The sequence below is a fragment of the Pristis pectinata genome, chromosome 31, assembly GCF_009764475.1.
Source record: "Pristis pectinata isolate sPriPec2 chromosome 31, sPriPec2.1.pri, whole genome shotgun sequence".
Lineage (NCBI taxonomy): Eukaryota > Metazoa > Chordata > Chondrichthyes > Rhinopristiformes > Pristidae > Pristis > Pristis pectinata.
The window spans coordinates 10,180,138-10,198,362 of NC_067435.1; the positions used below are offsets into that span (position 1 = coordinate 10,180,138).

At 43.1% G+C, this 18,225-nt stretch overlaps 1 protein-coding gene across 1 annotated transcript in view; it reads right to left on the reverse strand.

The window, feature by feature from the left end:
- Positions 1 to 18,225, reverse strand: part of LOC127584928 (proto-oncogene vav-like) — a 125,773-nt gene that overhangs the window by 27,745 nt on the left and 79,803 nt on the right. Inside the window, exons 3-12 of the mRNA XM_052041947.1 lie at positions 16,436 to 16,494; positions 13,684 to 13,749; positions 12,129 to 12,237; positions 9,434 to 9,523; positions 8,984 to 9,052; positions 6,584 to 6,687; positions 4,566 to 4,665; positions 2,515 to 2,610; positions 1,527 to 1,595; positions 1,332 to 1,418 (exon numbers count right to left, since the gene is read on the reverse strand). Of these exons, the coding sequence (XP_051897907.1) occupies positions 1,332 to 1,418; positions 1,527 to 1,595; positions 2,515 to 2,610; positions 4,566 to 4,665; positions 6,584 to 6,687; positions 8,984 to 9,052; positions 9,434 to 9,523; positions 12,129 to 12,237; positions 13,684 to 13,749; positions 16,436 to 16,494 (849 nt within the window). The remainder of the gene's footprint in view (positions 1 to 1,331; positions 1,419 to 1,526; positions 1,596 to 2,514; positions 2,611 to 4,565; positions 4,666 to 6,583; positions 6,688 to 8,983; positions 9,053 to 9,433; positions 9,524 to 12,128; positions 12,238 to 13,683; positions 13,750 to 16,435; positions 16,495 to 18,225) is intronic.

The following is an 18,225-nucleotide window of genomic DNA, read 5'->3' on the forward strand; positions in this document are numbered from 1 at the left end:
ATACCTTGACTGCCCCACTCCCAGCCCAGAGTCTTAACGTTCCCAATTACATGGCGGATGGTCCAAGCCCTATGCACCCCTCTTTTATGGCTCATTCCAAAATCCCTATCAATGCTCTTAAGTGAGATCAGACCAAGTTACTATATCCACCCCCTTCTGTCAGTAAAGATTCCTCACACTTTATCAACAACTTCCATTGTCTTCCAAATAGACCCAGCTCAGACACAATGGGGATTAGACATATTTAAATACAAAAACTGAAATTGAAGCAGCAGCAGGCCCTTCAGCCCTATTTTCCTGCTATCCCATTCAATAAGGCCATGCTGATTTATTGCACTGTGCTAATTTCCTGCATGAACCCCATTTGCCTCAATTCCCTTAACATCTAAAAAATCTGTTGATCTGCCTTGAGCACACCTGTCAATTGAGACTTAGCTCTCTTGCGTACAGAATTCCAAAGACTCACCATCCCCTGAGTAAGGAATTTGTTTCTCATCTTTGTCCTGGAGGGCTGACCCCTCACTTTTACACTGGGAAGCCCTGGCTCTGGATGCCCAAACCCAAGGAAACCTCAACTCCATAGCCATCTTGTCAAGCCCTCCTAAGATTGCTGGCTTCTGCAAGAAACAGAGGAGATGGCACAGTGGCGCAGCAGGTAGAGCTGCTGCCTCACAGCGCCAGAGACCCGGGTTCAATCCTGACCTCTGCTGCTGTCTGTGTGGAGTTTGCCCATTCTCCCTGTGACAGCATGGGTTTCCTCTGGGTGCTCCGGCTTCCTCCCAGGTTGGTAGGTTAATTGGCCGCTCTAAGTGTGTAGGTGAGTGGCAGAATCTGGGAGGAGTTGATGGGAATGTGGGGAGAATTTAAAAAATGAGGTTGGTACAGGATTGGGGTAAATGGGTGCTTGTTGGACTTGATGGGCTGAAGGGCCTGTTTCCCTGCTGTATCACTATATCACTCTAAGGATGTTTTCAAAGTGCAGATGTGGAACTAAGTCTGAGTCAGTGCCATACACTGGGCGGTGCTTGCTGCCACCAGGCTAAAGATCCATTGGAGAATCCGTGTAGAATCACTCAACAAAGGAAAAGGGCCATTCAGTCAGCCGGGGATCATCTCACTGCCCGGCTCCTTCCCCGGGGCTATCTGATGCAACAGGTCATCCTTTGCCTCCAGGCCTGAGTTAACCCAAGAAGATGGTGATCGCAGGATGTTTCCTTTCATTAGACTCCTCCATGGTGGACGTGTGTGACCCCTGAATCAACCTTGACAATGAAAACCTTGCCCAACAACTGGCCAAACCCCAATGCACAAGATGTAGCTGATAAACTCACCAAGTTGTCTATTGAACACTGGAAACTTGTGATCTGTTTGAGAGTTTCACTGTCTCTTTTCACTTCATTTACACACTGGGCTAAATCCTGCAGGGAAGGGAAACAATTATGATAAACCAACCCTCCTGTTCTTGAAATAACTTCTCAAGCAGCACAACACAAGTAGCAAAACAAAAATCTAGTAGTCTCACTCACCCTCATGGAATCCAAAGCCATTCGCAAGTTGTCTTTATCCCTTGAGTCAGTGGTGTGCTTAACTAATTCCTGGAGGAACACATTGGGTGAGACGTTAGGTTGCAAACTGAAAGAGTATGTCTCTTTCAGGTCTCTCACACTCCTGCCCAACTTGGAAACACATCTGTCTTTCTCCCAAGTCATACCATCCCAACAGGACAAGTATCTGGATTACTATATATCCACTACCAGGCACATGCTTAGTGAGAGGGAATACCTTCACCACAGCAAGTGAGCAGTTCAACAAAACATCTCAGCGCCTCCTTCTCCAAGGGACGGGAAATAAATGCTAGCCTTGACAGCAATGGCTAATTCCTGAGAATTAATGTCCAAGAAATAATTTTCCCCTCACTGAAGATTGACGTAACTGGTGCGGGGTTTTAGTTGTGGAAGGATTCACCAGAGAGATCTACATCCAGACCATGGATCCCAGCAGGTTTAGCAGGCGAGGTTTCTACACAGAACACCCATGCTCTTACAAAAAAATCTTTCATAAGAAAATCAGGAGTGAGAAAACGGCTGGTTATCCCATCAACGGCCAACAGGATTTCTTTAAACTTCCCACAAACTGAGTGTAGCTCAGCATAGAGTCTAGACTGAATCCTAATAAATATTAATCTTCCAAAGCAATGGTAGTCATTTCACGTACCTGACATAGACAATTACCACCTGATCAAAATTAGCTAACAAACAATGCAAGAAATAAAGAGACATTTGGCAAAACCAAAATCAGTAGCAGAGGTACGAGGTACTAATGCTCGTGAGTACCAGAGGTGTGAAGTATTAACGCTGGTCAGTACCAGAGGTAGGAAGTATTAACAGTGGTCAGTATCGGAGGTGGGAAGTATTAACGGTGGTCAGTATCGAGGGTGGGTAGTATTAACGGTGGTTAGTATTGGAGAAGGAAAGTATTCCAGGACTTCTGGTTTAAACCTTCGCCAACCCTCACCTGCAGCAAGAGGTGATACTTGAGGACTCTCTGCATTGGCACCATCAACAGATCTCGAAGGGTGAATCTTCCATTGTTAGCTCTTTTGGAGCATTCCTGTAAAAAAATTACTGTCAATGCTTAATCAATATCTATATTGCACCTTACTTGTCTTGACAAGCTGTATGGAGGATTTATGAAATGGCAGCATAAAGGAATTCTGGTCATGGTAAACTCATTCTGATCAATAACAAATTTTTTTACAGAATACAATCTGACCAATGCGACCACTTCTCATTAAAAGATGTTTTACCAATGGAATCCCTTCTTACAGAAAACAATTTCACCAATAGGGCCTCCTCATAGAATACATATCACCAATAACAAAACCTCTTACATAATACAGCCTGACCAATGATGCTCCATCTTACCAAACCCATTCAGCAAAGGGACTCCATCTATAGATTCCAATCTCAATGGAAGTCCTCATCCATGTGCCTTTTAACCATTTTTCAATCATAGTGTCTATCAATGACAAGGTTAGAAGGACAGACAATTAACTGTGGCTGGTGCACAGTTTGTGGCAGGTACTGGGATCACTGTCAAGAGTGGGAATGTGCCAGGGGCTTCATGTCCCTGTAGGAAATTGTCTCTTCTCTCTTATGTTCCATATTTTCGAGAGAACTACTGCTCAAGGCAGCATGGTAAATGACCCAAGCCAGGCAAAGCAGTCTGAGTTATGAAGTTCAAGAACAATCATTATGTCAATGAAACAGCTAAGGAGACAAACTGAAAAAAGGATTGACTTTGTACTAAGCTATGGCTGAATAGCTTCATTTACAGGATGTGCGTGTGAAGACGAGAGCCTAATACCCATCCTTGAATTCACTCAAGGATGTGTTGGCAAGCCACCTTCTTAAACCATTGCAGTTCATGTGGTAGCGGTGTAGAACATTGAGGGGCATGGCAGACCACTTCAGAGGGAAGTTCGAAGTCGACCACAACTTAGTTGGTCAGGAGTCACCTACAGGTCAGCCTAGGCAAGGACAGCAGATTTCCTTCCCTTATAGCCAGTAGTAGACCTAACAGATTTTAACCAAACTGAAAAAAGGATTATTCTCATTTTTGTTTTAATTTCACATTTATTTAAATCTCTTGATGCAGTCGCAGGTGTTGAATATCAGACAAGTAGTGGTGGTACAGTGACACAGCCAGTAGAGCCCCTTCCTCACAGCTCCAGTGATCTGTTCAAACCCGACCCCAGCGCTGTCTGTGTGGAGTTTGCACGTTCTTCCTGTGACTGTGTGGATGCTCCGGTTTCCTCCCACATCCCAAGACATGTGGGTTGGTAGGTTTTTTAGATATTTATTTATTAGTCACATGTACATCGAAGCACACAGTGAAATGCATCTTTTTGTGTTACTGAGGATGTTCTGGGGCAGCCCGCAAGTGTCGCCACTCTTCCGACGCCAACACAGCATGCCCACAACTTCCTAAACCGTAAGTCTTTGGAATGTGGGAGGAAACCGGAGCACCCGGAGGAAACCCACGCAGACACGGGGGGAACGTACAAACTCTTTACAGACAATGGCGGGAATTGAACCCTGGTTGCTGGAGCTGTAATAGCATTACGCACACCTCTGCACTACCATGCCCACTGTAAATTGCCCCTAGTGCGTAGGTGAGTGGTGGAATCCAGGGACGGGGAATATTGATGGAAATATCAGGAGAGTAAAATGGGATTAGTGTGGGATTAATGTAAATGGGTAAGTGATGGTTGGCATGGATTCAGTAGGCCGAAGGGCCTGTTTCAGTGCTGTCTAACTTTAGAATTCTCTATGACTCAATTAATACAACCACTGCTCTATAGTGTGTCTGGGTTCTCTGCAGTTATAGGACTTCACCTTGTTCCAAAGTCTTAAAGGAATTCAACATCACAGAATCTCCCAATCCCAATTCCCTTGCACCACCACACATTCCCAAGCTATGAATGCTGAGACCAGGAAATTCTGGAAAAGGTGGCAGTGGAGTAAGTATTATAAGGTAACACAGCAACATCCTAAGGCTCCCACCTCCAATTTCAACCGAATGTCTTCTCTTGTGCTCGCTATCTTGTCCAGGTGTTTCGTGGCTGCCTCAACCTGGCTACAGTACCTTCCATACAGGAGCAACCTTCAGAGAAACAAGAGATAGTGGTCAGCCCTGCCGCCAACACTCCCGTGCCAATCGTCTTCAAGTACTACTACTGTCAGAAGGCAGAAGTAGCGCCTAAATGAAAGTAACACCAATTGACTGATTCCTTTAAGAGCCCTATTGTTTCACAATTGACTTTGGAAACCCAACATTATTCATGCATCCACCAGCAGAACAGCCAGGTCACTTGTAGGTAGACAGGAAATTATTCAGCTCCTTCAAACCTTTTCTGCCATTCAATAAAATCAGGGCTGCTCAAGAACCTATTTTGATGCACCTATACTCCGATTTAGACCGCAGTCTTTACACTATTTTGGTAATCTGATCTTCGTTCTAAATTGGTACACTTACCTTTACCTTATATCTCTGAGTACTTTTAATTAACTAAAATCTATCAATCTCAGACTGAACAATGAACATTTACATCAATTTACGGAAGAGAGATCCCAATCTCCACCATTCTCTGTGTATGGAAGAGTCTCCACTTTCACTGCTGAAAGGTCTAGCACTAATATTTAGACCCTTCCACCAGAACAGCCTTCTCAAACAGCAGAAACATTTTTAAGTTACTGTCTTAGTTCTTCCTGAAATATTTTCGAATCAATCTCAGAGACTGCAAGATGGACGCTGATGAGATAACCGGTTTGTTCACGAACCTCAACCAAGCCAACATCTTCTTTCTAAATGCCCCCATGGGTTTTGTTGTACTAGGCTGCCCTGTAAATCCATTCCTAATGCTGGTAGATGTTTACATAAACTTCCAATTATGGTGTTAAATTCACCTTTCTCCAGTTTTGAGCCTGTGACTTTACTGATTTCTCTGTTCTATAACCTCCTTTTAAAGGTCTGACAATTCTATACAAGCCCTAAATACTATGGATGGTAAAACTGAAATGCTGGAAATACTCAGGAGGTCAGGCAGCATCTGTGGAGGGGGAAATAGACTTAACATTTCAGGTCATCAGTATTAAATAAAGTTAGAGATCTCTGAACAATCATTGACCTGAAACATTAACTCTGTTTCCCTCACCATAGATGCTGCCTGATCCGCTGAGTATCTCAAGGATTTTCTGTTTCGTTTTCCTTTCTTAACCTCAACATTCCGAAGCATGTTACAGCCAATGACGTACTTTTCAAGTGCTGTCATACTGGAAACATTCCAGCCAACGTATGCACATAACACCTCCACAAAATGCAATAATAATGATGCTCTACCACAATGTAATTACGTATGGCATGATCTGTCTGGATGGCATGCAAAACAAAAGCTTGTCACTGTATCTCGGTACATGTGCCAGTAATAAAACAATACCAATACCAAGTATGTTGTTCTTTGGTGTTGATTATAAGGAGCAAATGGACACTGTTGAGAAGTTCCCTGCCCTTCCTCAGACCAACAGCATGTAACCTCTTGTATCTGGATTTCCAGAATGCAGTCCTTATTTACTTTGAACAAGTCTTTTCCAAGGTTCATAACATTCTTGTTGCACCAGGCAAAAAAAATAGATTTTCAGACTTGCCTAATACCAGAGCTTCCGGCGCATTACTTTAAATCCAGACATGTGGCTCTGTGACCATAATTTTCCACCACAAGAGCAGTAGTCTATGTGACCTTGACACATCCTTGACACAAGTGGTCAAGGATGCACTTCACATAATAAGAATGGGTTGTGGTACCACGTTACACCTCTGGAGTCAAATCCAGTATGAATGGTACACAGGAGATGAGGAGGGAAGGGTCAAGGGATGGTAAACCAGGAGAGGAAAGAAGCACATAGACTTCAAGGGTGACAGTGAATGTACAAGGCCCGCATTGACATGACCACGTCTCCTCAAACCTTCACATGTGGAAAGGGACTAGATGCATCTCAGTACCACTAGGCAGTCACATGCTCACCTTTTCTTGTAGTTATTGAAGATTTCATAGAGGTTCTGGGCATTGTTTAATTTGATAGAGATTTGAATTTCTTCTAATAAAGACTTGTGCACATACAGCAGTTTCTGCGGAGACAAGACAGGTGCAAAGTTATAGGATGACTTACTGCATAAGCCCCCTGCTCTTCATACCTCATCATCTGGACTCAATGTCAATGTGCAGCCAAAGTGCAAGGTAGTGCAAACTCAGAAGAACAGCCCCTCCAGCCCAACCCCACCAGTCGTCTTCATCATGATTAAGGATGTTTGCTTATCATTTGTGTTGGTTTTCTGCCTCAACCCTCACCTGGTTTTTCCTACACGTGACTCTTGACTCTCCAATGAGGTTGGCTCCTAACTGCTTTCAGTTCTAAGGGTAATTACTGATGGGCAACGAGACAATTTTGTACCCTCTTTCCCTCCCTAGTGGACTGAGGCGACAGCCAAAGAGAATGAGAATGGCTTCAAAATTAGTTCAGTACGTAGGTCACCTCTTCAAGTAGTAACAGCCTGGATTCTGGACCACTGATCCAGAGATGTGGGTTTGGACTTAATCTGTACTCAGTACTGCTGTCTCACAGCTCCAGAAACCCAGGTTGAATCCTGACCTTGGCTCCCATCTGTGTGCGGAGTTTGCAGATTCTCCCCATGACCACATGGGTGTCCTCCGGGTGCTCCGGTTTCCTCCCACATCCCAAGTCTGTGTGGATTAATTGGCTCCTGTAAATTACCCTTAGTGTAGTTGGGTTCTTGAGGGAGGGGGAGTTGAAGGGGATGAGAGTGGAAAAATGGGATGTGGGCGTTTAATAGTTGGCAAGAACACAGCAAACTGAAGGACCTGTTTCTGGGCTGTATGACTCTATGACTAAGTAGATACAACTGAAATCTGACAGCTAGCCTCAGTAACAATGACCACGAAAGTACTGATGATTTGTAAAACCACATCCAGCCTTAAGGAAAGAAAATCTGCCAGCCTTACCTAGTCCTGCATATAAGTGACTCCAGACTCTTCTGTGTCATTGACTAGTTGTACCTTTTTATTTAATTGTTCATGGATTGGGAACGTTACTGGTGAGGCTGGCATTTGTTGTCCATTACCTCCCTAGCTCAGGAGTAATTAGCAAAGGACAACAAAAGCTAGCCTTCAAGTTCAAGTTCAAGTTTATTGTCATGGGCATATAAACCCAGGGTGAAATCATTCTTTTTGCAGCAGTTCAGTACATACAAAACCCCTTATACAATGAGATGGACTCTGACCTCACGATCTACCTTGTTGTGACCTTGCACCTTATTGCATTGCACTTTCTCTGTAGCTGTGACACTTTACTCTGTACTGTTATTGTTTTTACCTGTACTACATCAATGCACTCTGTACGAACTCAATGTAATTGCACTGTGTAATGAATTGAACTGTACGATCGGTATGCAAGACAAGCTTTCACTGTACCTCGGTACAAGTGACAATAATAAACCAATACCAATTACCAATAAACTTTAATTAACATAAATTATATGTAACTTACGTGTAAAAATAAACATAACAACATCAGTGCAAGTTGAGGGAAATATAGTCCGTGGTAGAATTAGGGTCTTTCAGGTGGGTTCAAGGACCAGATGGCAGTGGGGAAGAAGTTGTTGAACCTTGAGGTGTGGGTCCTCAGGCTCCTGTACCTCCTGCCTGATGGCAGCAATGAGAAGAGGGCACGGCCCAGATGGTGGGATCCTTAATGATGGAAGTTGCCTTCCTGAGACATCGCTTCTTGCAGATGTCCTTGATGACGGGAAGAGCTGTACCCAAGATGGCATTCCCAATCCATGAACGTTAATAAAAAGATAATAAGAACAGTAGTGAACTTGGACTGGGTGCCCGGCATAAGCTGGTTTACACCACTGGTCTGCTGTTGCAGTATAAAATAGTGTGCCAGTTTGTGTTGACCCAGTTGATAGTAACTGATTTCACTCCCAAACCTTTATGGTTAGGAATTTGTTAGTAGCTGATCCTTTAATTCATTAATTTTGTGTTCATTCAGGACAAAGCATCGGGAGCACTAGCGTAGCCAGTGTCAGCATCAAGCTTTCTGAAGCAAAACTGAACAACAACAACTTCTATTTATGTAGCACCTTTGACATTGGCCTACCAAGGGGCTTTGTGTTGTCTATCAAAAAATATATATACATCACATTTTGGGCAGCTCAATCAAAGGGACGGGTTTTAAGGAGAATCTTGAAGGAAGGGAGAGAAAGAGAGGACAGCATCAAGGGTTTGGATGTATGTTGCCTGTTCATTTATTTGGTCAGGAATATGGCAAATAGAATCCAAATACTCAGTGTAAAATAAAGATCAGATCGACAGTCACAGACTCTAGGATAGAGAGGGGCTTACCTCAATGTTGATAAATATATCCTCTAGATCTCGCTGTTCAAGGAATCGTTGCAATGGTTTATAAAAATGCTGCAGAAAGAGAAACAGAGATTCCTGTAAAGTTATGCAATGTGTGTCAGTAGAAACAATTATACAGTCCATTAGATTGCATTCTGTTATTGTTTTCCCTTGTACTACCTCAATGCACTGATGTGATGAAATGATCTGTATGGATGACATGCAAAACAAAGTTTTTCACTGTACCTTGGTACATGTGACAACAATAAACCAATTTATTTTTAATTCAAGATTTATTTAATTACTCAGATTTAATTTTCTCGGCTCTCAGATTTGGTCACGTGTCCCTGGAGGTTGGACCTGTAAGCCAAACACAATGCCAGTGCAACTAAGTATTTTTCAAAGAGGCTAGTGCACAGTGGTTCATACTTAAGGAACTAGTCCTGCTCATACCTGGTGAATGGATTCTAACGTTTCCGTGTATTTCTCCTCTGTCTGTCTAATCTCCTGAAGGCAGCAGGTCCGTTTGTCAAGTTCCTGTCTCTGAGGTTGAAGCACATGTTCCAATTAAAGACTGCAGTTAATTTGAAACCATTTTTCTTTAACATTACTTCTTGGTCACAAAACCTATTTATGCAAAAGCACAAGTTTAGGTGAGTATTGTAAACAGTGCAGGTAGAAGAATAAAATGGACAGGATATCAATAGTTTAATTGGTCAGAACAATGTCAAATGGAACACTGCAGTCAAATATGATATAATTGGCTTTCAAGAATACTTTCTAAATGTTGACTCAGTGAAGCCTGAGGAGACTTAGTAATTATGTACATAGAACAGTACAGTACAGAAACAGGCCCTTTGGCCCACAATGTCTGTGCTAACCATGGATGCCAAAATAAACTAAACTTATCTGCCTGCAGATGATGCATATCTCTCAATTCCCTGCACGTTCATGTGCTAGTCTAAACACTCTGTAAATGCCACAGTTGTGTCTGCTTGACCTGAGAGGCAACTCCTTCACGCAGAGACTGGTGGGTATATGTAATGAGCTACCAGAGGACATGGTTGAAGCAGGTACAATAACAACATTTAAAACACATTTGGATTAGTACATGGATTGGAGGGTTTTAGAGGGATAGGGGCTAAATGCAGGCAAATGGTGGGCACCATGGTCAGCATGGAGGTTGGGCCGAGTGGCCTGTTTCCCTTCTGTATTACTCCATGACTTAAACAAGCAGAGAATGGTAGAAATTCAGACCTTCCCACCGCGAATTGTGGTTGAGGCCAGACCAAATATTAATATTAAATTTGAGACTGAGAAAATTGTGTTAATTAATTATGAGATTTGGGGTGTTAAGTGTGTGAGGCTGTGTACAGTTCTAGTCCCCTTATTTAAGACAGGATATACGGACATTGGAGGCAGTTCAGAAGGGATTCATTTGGCTAATTCCGGGGATGAGAGAGTTGTCCTGTCACAAGTGACCAAAAAAGTTAGATCCATAGTTTTTGTTTAAAAGAATGATGGGGAATCAGTGAAACAGATGAAACCTATAGAAGGCATGACAGGGTAGATGTCGAGATGTTTCCACAAGTGGTAGACTGTCAACTGAGGGGCATAGTTGCAAGATTAGAGGGTGGTCATTTAATACTGAGGTGTGTAGGAATTTCTTCTCACAGAGGGTGGTGAATCTCTGGAATTCTTTATCCCAGAGGTTTGTAGAGCTCCATCAATGGAGGTAGTTAAAGAGGAGGTGGATAAATTCTTGAAAGATCGGGCCTCTTCTGGGGCAGATCAGCCATGATCAGGCTTCAGGGGCCAAGTGGCCTCCTCCTGCTCTGATTTTCTTGTGTTTTTGATCAGCCAAAATCTCATTGAAGATCTCAAGTACTGAATGGGACCTTCCTTCTCCAATTGTAAAGAAACCATAGAAACATGGTTCCTAACCCTCAGTTGCTTCCTGTGTTCAGAAAACTCTGAAATTCAGAATAATTTAGAAAAGGGCCTTTGAGGGTTGCTGTGGACCTGTTGCAGGGAGGGTGAGACATTCTTGATTCATCTCCACTACACTGTGTAAGGGTTGTATGTTCATAGTTTGACAGTTATGACTGGAGAATTAATTTAGTTCCAATCCAGATAATCAACAATCCCTGAGAAAGTTAATGCAAACTGATACTAACATCTAACTTGTTCAAAGGTAGGAGTGTGTTCAGGGAATACCATTGGCCAATTCCTGGGGTTGTATTCCTGCAGGTAGCAATCAATTGAGGTTTCATCAGGTTCTAGGCAGCAGTTTTGCTACTTCAGCCTGTCAATGGGAAATAACTCCATGCAGGATAATTCACTCAGAGTTGCTCTCAGGCCCAGCAGTGTCAATAAGCAAAGAGCACATTACCTTTCCAGTAATCAGAGAGTCATAGAGTTGTACAGCATAGAAGCAGGCCCACTGTGTCCCACTGTGTCCATGCTGACCATTGCATGTTTCTATACTAATCCCATTTACCCCCATTATCTCTGTAGCCTTCAATGGATTGGCAATTCATTTGTCTAGATGCTTCTTAGATGTTGTGAGTGTACCTGCCCCAGCATCTCCTCAGGCAGTATGTTCCAGATGCCAACCACTCTCTGTGTGAAAAAAATCCCCCTCAGATCCCCTCTAAACCTCACCTTAAAAAGATTCCTACTATCTACCCTATCTATCTCCCTTATAACTTTGCATATCAGATCACCCCTCAGCTTCCTCCACCTCAGGGAGAACAAATCCAGCCAACCTCTTATTGTGGAGACTCAAAGAGATGCTGGAATCTGGAGCAACACTCAAAGGGCTGGAGGAACTCAGCGGGCCAGACAGCATCAGTGGAGGGAAATGGACAGCCAATGTTTCAGGTTGAGACCCTTCCTCTGGATTTTCTTGACTGTTTCTCATTGTCATTGACAATCTCACACAATCTAAAGGACCTGTTCCCAATCAGCATCCTTTCTCTTAGAAGGTCAAATTGTCGACCTTAGGTTAAGTTGGCACCCATGATGTCCACCATGCTTGATTCTCCTACCTAATAGTCTTGATCCAACCTCTTGTAAAAGGAAAAGTGCTTTGGATGCACTTGGAGATGGAAGGAGAATTGGAAATGTTAGGGTTGGCGGTACATACCACTACCATCGTAACTTCCGTCCTCATCAGGTCTTCATAGATTTCACCTCCTTCATCATACTCATCCTCCACGCAATCATAAAGGTCATCGTCTTCTTCTCCCGTATCACTGTGGATGTAGAAAGAACAAGATGGTGTTCAGATAATAGCAAGTGCTGGGCAACCATTGACAACTGTTGGGAGATGATTAGCATTATTCCTAGGGTGCAGAGGGTGGACAGAACCATTGATGGATGGGACGTCCATCAAACCTGTCTACTTGTCTTTCCGGTTTCAATCAGTCCACTCACACCCGCACCCAACCATCCCCAAAACCGTCAGGGCAATGTAACATGAAGCTGTGGTTCAGTGATTAGCTCCCTTGCTCCTGTCAAAAGGTTATGGGTTCATGTCCCATGATTCACCAGGCTAATCCCTGGGATGAGAGGGTTGATCAACACATCATTCCTGCTCCCACCCCCATTAGCTGACTTTTGGCATAAGATGCCAGTAATGTCCAAGATACTCCCTTCATTCAGTGGCGTCCTCTGGAGCTTCAAAGTAGGCTGGAGGAAGCCCGAATGAATGACCTTGGTTTACACACACAAGCATCAGTCAACAACAAAACCAACTGCATTAATATAGAACCTCTCAGTACAGTAAAATGTATCATAGCAGGGGATATTCATAAACAAAATCAGAGCCAAGCAACTTGAGAACGTTGAGCATCTGCACCCACGAGGAGGAGGAGTGGGTTTCCAGAGACAACACAACCTCAGGAGGGTTTACCCTGAGACCTTGCTCCCAGAATTTCCGGCTGGCTTTTGATACCCAGTGACATTTAAAAAGTGTTCAAATAGATTTAAAATAATTAAAATATTTAAAGAAGTTCAAGCCCATTTGGGAGGGGTGGCCGCGGGGTTCAACATTCATATTACCGACCTCTTAGGGGAACTGATGTAAATTGGACATGAGTGAAGAGGAGAGAGAGGCTTAAGGAGGGAATTCCAGAGGTTGGGACCTAGGCAGCCAAAAGAATAGTTGTCAATATTAAAGGTCACAAGGCCACAGTGAAGAAGCGCAGAAATCCCAAAGGAATCTGAAAGTGGTGCCAGAATTTAAATCTAAATTCTGAGACTCTAACAATTATAAATAATGTTTACTATATTCTGCATTCTGTTTTTGCTTTTCCCTTGTACTACCTCAATGTACTGATGTGATGAAATGATCTGTATGGATGGCATGCAAAACAAAGTTTTTCACTGTACCTCGGTACATGTGACAATAATAAAATGATTACAATTACAGTTGGTAGAGCCACAACCTCACACCTCTGGTGCTGCCTGTGCCACTTTAGCTAGAACTGTAGGGCTGGAGGAGATTACAGAGATAGGAGAGGCCAGATAACAAAGACAAGAATTATAAAATGAAGGTGATGCTTGAGCAGGAGTGAGTATATGGTCAGGGAGATGACGGGTATATGGGTCTCCATGAGGTGTGGGACATGGGCAGCAGACGTTTGGACGGCCTTGGGTGTGGAGAGTGCGGAAGGCTGGAGCAATAAACTGCAACTTACTCAATGACATCGGAGAGCCCACTGTAGATCTCATCGGCGGACAAGCTGTCTTCAGTCGGGAAGGAGCTGGAAGAAATGGATTTTGTTAACCTCCTGCAGATCTGATGCAGCTATTTTCCTCGCTGAGTATTACACTGTGACCTCCTCAGCTGAACCAACGCAAGTGAAGCAGCTGTTCTCTGTCAGAGGTGACCTTCTCCAGTCACTAAATCAAGGTTCCCTCCAGGTGGAAGTCAGAGGTTCCATTGGTTTGACTAAGGGCATTGCCATGGTCCCTAGTGTCCAGGATCATACTTCCTTACAACATAGAAAGAGGGCATTTGGCCCATTGCTCTCAGACCTATCCCAGTAATATTATTCTCTCACTATTTCCCTGTATTTCCCCACATTCCCATCAACTCCACCCTCACCCCTCACCCCCCTCTTGCCAAGATAGTTTTACAATAGCTAATTAGCTTACTAACTGAGTCAATACTTATCGCCCTACCCACATCACGGAAGCAGATCACTATCAGATTATTATCATCCTGCTATGTGTAAGGGGGCCAGTTCCATCTGCAACCTGACTGTCGTGCTTCCTACATTACTTCCTGAAGTGCTTTGAAGGTTGCAGAGTGCTTTAGGATGCCTTACAGTTGCAAAAGGCATTATAAAAATAACATTTCTTTCTTTTATCAGACAAAGCAAAGGAAGCAGAATGTACTCTTAACTTTTAAAAGTGATAGATATGTGAAATAAACACCTTGACTTACAGTTATAGAGTCACACAGCACAGAAACAGACACTTCAGCCCAACTGGTCCATGCCGACCAAGGTTCCCATCTAAGCTGGTCCCATTTGCCCGCATTTGGCCCATATCTTTCTAAACCTTTCCTATCCATGTAGCTGTCTAAGTGCCTTTTAAATGTTATTAATGTACCTGCCTCAACCACTTCCTCTGGCAGCTCGTTCCATATACTGACCACCCTCTGGGTGAAAAGTTGTCCCTCAGGTTCCTATTAATTCTCTCCACTCTCACCCTAAACCTCTGCCCTCTGGTTCTTAATTCCCCAACCCTGGGAAGAAGACCGTGTGCATTCACTCTTTCTATGCCCCTCATTCTCCTACACTCCATAATCAGAGACCCCACCCACCCAGGTCATCCTCTCTTCTCTCCTCTTCCATCAGGTAGAAGATACAGGAGACTGAGGGCACGTACCACCAGACAAGGTCAGCTTCTATCCCACTGTGATAAGACTATTGAATGGTTCCCTTATACGATGAGATGGACTCTGACCTCACGATCTACCTTGTTGTGACCTTGCACCTTATTGCATTGCACTTTCTCTGCAGCTGTGACACCTTACTGTTATTGTTTTTACCTGTACTACCTCAATGCACTCTGTACTAACTCAATGTAACTGCACTGTGTAATGAATTGACCTGTACGATTGGTGTGCAAGACAAGTTTTTCATTGTACCTCGGTACAAGTGACAATAATAAACCAATACCAAATACCAATGAGAAAAAGCCCCAACCTGCACAACCTCTCTCCATAACTCAGTCTCTCTAGTCTTGGGAACATGCTCGTAAATCTCCTCTGCACTTTTTCCAGTCTGATGTCATTTTTCCTACAGCAGAGTGACCATTTGTTGCATCAAATCTGGCCTTCTGGCCCAGCTGGAATTGCCAATACAAACGTAGGATTGTCTCAGACCCTGACCTACATTCACTGTCATTGGTCCCTGTCCACCAAAGCTTCCCGTTTCCACAATGAGCTGGCCCCCTGCACCTTCAATGTGCTTGACCTTTAACCACATTGGTGGGGCTGGAGTCACATACAGTCCAGATTGGGTAAGGCTGCAGGTTTTCTTCCCTGCTGAGTTGTCACAACAGGCTGGAAGTTTCATGTTTACTGAGTCTGTCTTTCCATTTATCCAGGATATATTTAGTTGTAACCCCCAGGTGGGATTCGAACTTGTGCTTCCGGATTTATGATCCAGGACTCTAGTTCCTGGACTATTATCTTAGCATTCTGCATCTCGAGGTTAGACACACTGGCATCTGACCTCCAGGATATTTTGGACATGTGCTCGGCTGAGACTAGGCCTGAGCTGAGCCGGCAGAGAATCGGTGGTTCCTGAGACCCATTAATAACTAAGCTATCGGTGTTCTGAATGATCACCCTGCAGATTTAACTATCCATAGTATCGCATGACCAGACAAACAGCACAAAGGTACATAAGATCTACCTTGAATGGGAGTTAGTTCTATGGCATATTTTCCCAGGAGAAGATAAGAATGTAAGAAATGATTGTGCAAGCAGGCCATTCAGCTTCCCGTGTCTGATCCACTACTTAATGGCAGATGTTTTTCCTAGTGCCATTTTTCTGTTCTAACCCCATATCCCTTGATTCGCTTGGTATCTAAACTTTTGTCTGGATCTTCTCAGTCACTGAGACTCCTTGGGTAGAGAATTTCAAAGACACTTCTTCACATCTCAGTCTAAATGGCTAAACTCTTATTTTGAGTATTTAATCCCTGGTGGCAGACAGGGGAAGGAAATCCTCCCAGCATCTTTCCATAAAAAATGTATGTGTTTCAATGAGAATTGTCTTTATTTTTCTAAGTTCTACAAAGCATAGGACTTTGCTGTTTATTTCCTCATACAACAAAACTAACATCTGGGAAATTAATCCAGTGGACTTTTATTGGTCTCCACCTAACCCAAGTAAATATATTAAGATTAAGATTCAATAAGGTTCCACTTACCAGATCCCTTTGCTTTGTGCTACAGAGGTGTAGGATAAAAACGATAACGTATCGATAACCTAAAAGAGAACAATGAGAATTAATGAGTGGCTTTGAGCTACGCAGAGGATGTGGTGTAAGATCTTAATGAGTGACTGTCAAGCAACCACAAAATCATGAGGAGATTGAGTTATGTCGGGTTTCAAGAGATACTACAACCAAATACCACAGGGAGGGACACATGATGAAGATGGTGTGAAGGCTGGTAATTCAAGTCCAGTCAGCCTCTGAAAGGGAAAAGAAGTTCAGACACTGGGTGTTTATGAGGATATTGTCAAGAATGAAAAATTGTGGTTCTGAGGGAGGATTGGACAGACTTTGTTTTCTATGGAACAGAGGGGGATGAGGGGAGATTTAATTGAGGTGTATGAACTTATGAGGGGCATAGATAAAATAAATAGGAAAGAGGTTCAATAAATACCCGAGAGACTGAGAAAATCCAGACAAATGTTTAGATCAATTATACTTCTCTTACCAATAAGTATTACAGGGGGAAAATGAAGAAAAAATAGCGTTTCGGGTTTGGAACACTGACTGAAAGGGTGGTAGAGGCAGAAACTCTTTAAGAAGTATTTGGATGTGTAAACAAAGAGGTGTGACCTGCAGGGCTATGGACCCTGTTCTGGAATGTGGGATTAAGCTGTGTACCTCCTTTTTGAACAGAATGGGTTCAATGGCTTCCTTCTCTGTTTTAAATTTTCCATGATTCTATGAAAACACAGTCCTTATGGTCCAACTCCTCCCCTTTCCCAGTACCCTTCCCTTAGACCTGAGTTTAAACCTTGACCTGGTTTTCTGGTTATGATGGCAGTGAGTGACTGTCATGAGCAAACTGCTGCCACTGGGTGTCATGCGGTTAAATAGTCTGCTGCCAGTCATGTTCAAGGTTCACCAGAAAATAATGGTTACTTGGTTTTATCCAGAAATTATTCCACTTGCGAATTCCCAGGAATAGGGAATACCAGGGAAAACAGTCATTTGGGAATCCCTGGGAGCAATGGATATATCCTGGAATAATCACCATGGGAATATGCTGGTTTAATCTGTATACCCAATATTAATGACTATTTGGGAATATCCCGCAAAACCAGCTAGTTAGGAATAACCAGCATTAATGGGAATTCTCAGGAACACTGGGAATACCCAACAATACTTAGGGTAGGATATCCAGCAACAGTAGCAAATGGGAATACCTCATGGGAATTCTTAGGAATAATGGGAATACCTACTGATAAGGGGATTTCCCAGCAATAATGTCTACTTGTTTGTATCCAGGGAGTAGTTGATAATCAAGAATAACTTGACAGAGAGGGATTACAATATTGATACATATCTTTCTTTGGCAGACATTTGCAGCTGGTCTAAAGCCCACAATGAACTTGTCAATTTTTTTTAGGACTAGGTTAAAGTTTATAATTATTTTCAAATTTCCGGATAAACTTGTGCAACTTCTGAAAGTAAGCTTTTCTCAAAGGCTTCACTTTTATTGCTTGAGGTTCAGACTTGTCAGAAACCAGCAAAGGTTTCCACCGAGGATCTCTGTCATTCCATGGAGAAAACGCAAGGTAGCGGGAGGTAGGGTAGTTTTGTACAAGATGCTGTTGAGGCCATTCTTGGAGTATTGTGTTCAGTTTTGGTCACCCTGCTATAGGAAGGGTGTTATTAAACTGGAAAGAGTGCAGAAAAGATTTACAAAGATGTTGCCAGGACGAGTTACAGGGAGAGGATGGACACATTAACACTTTATTCCT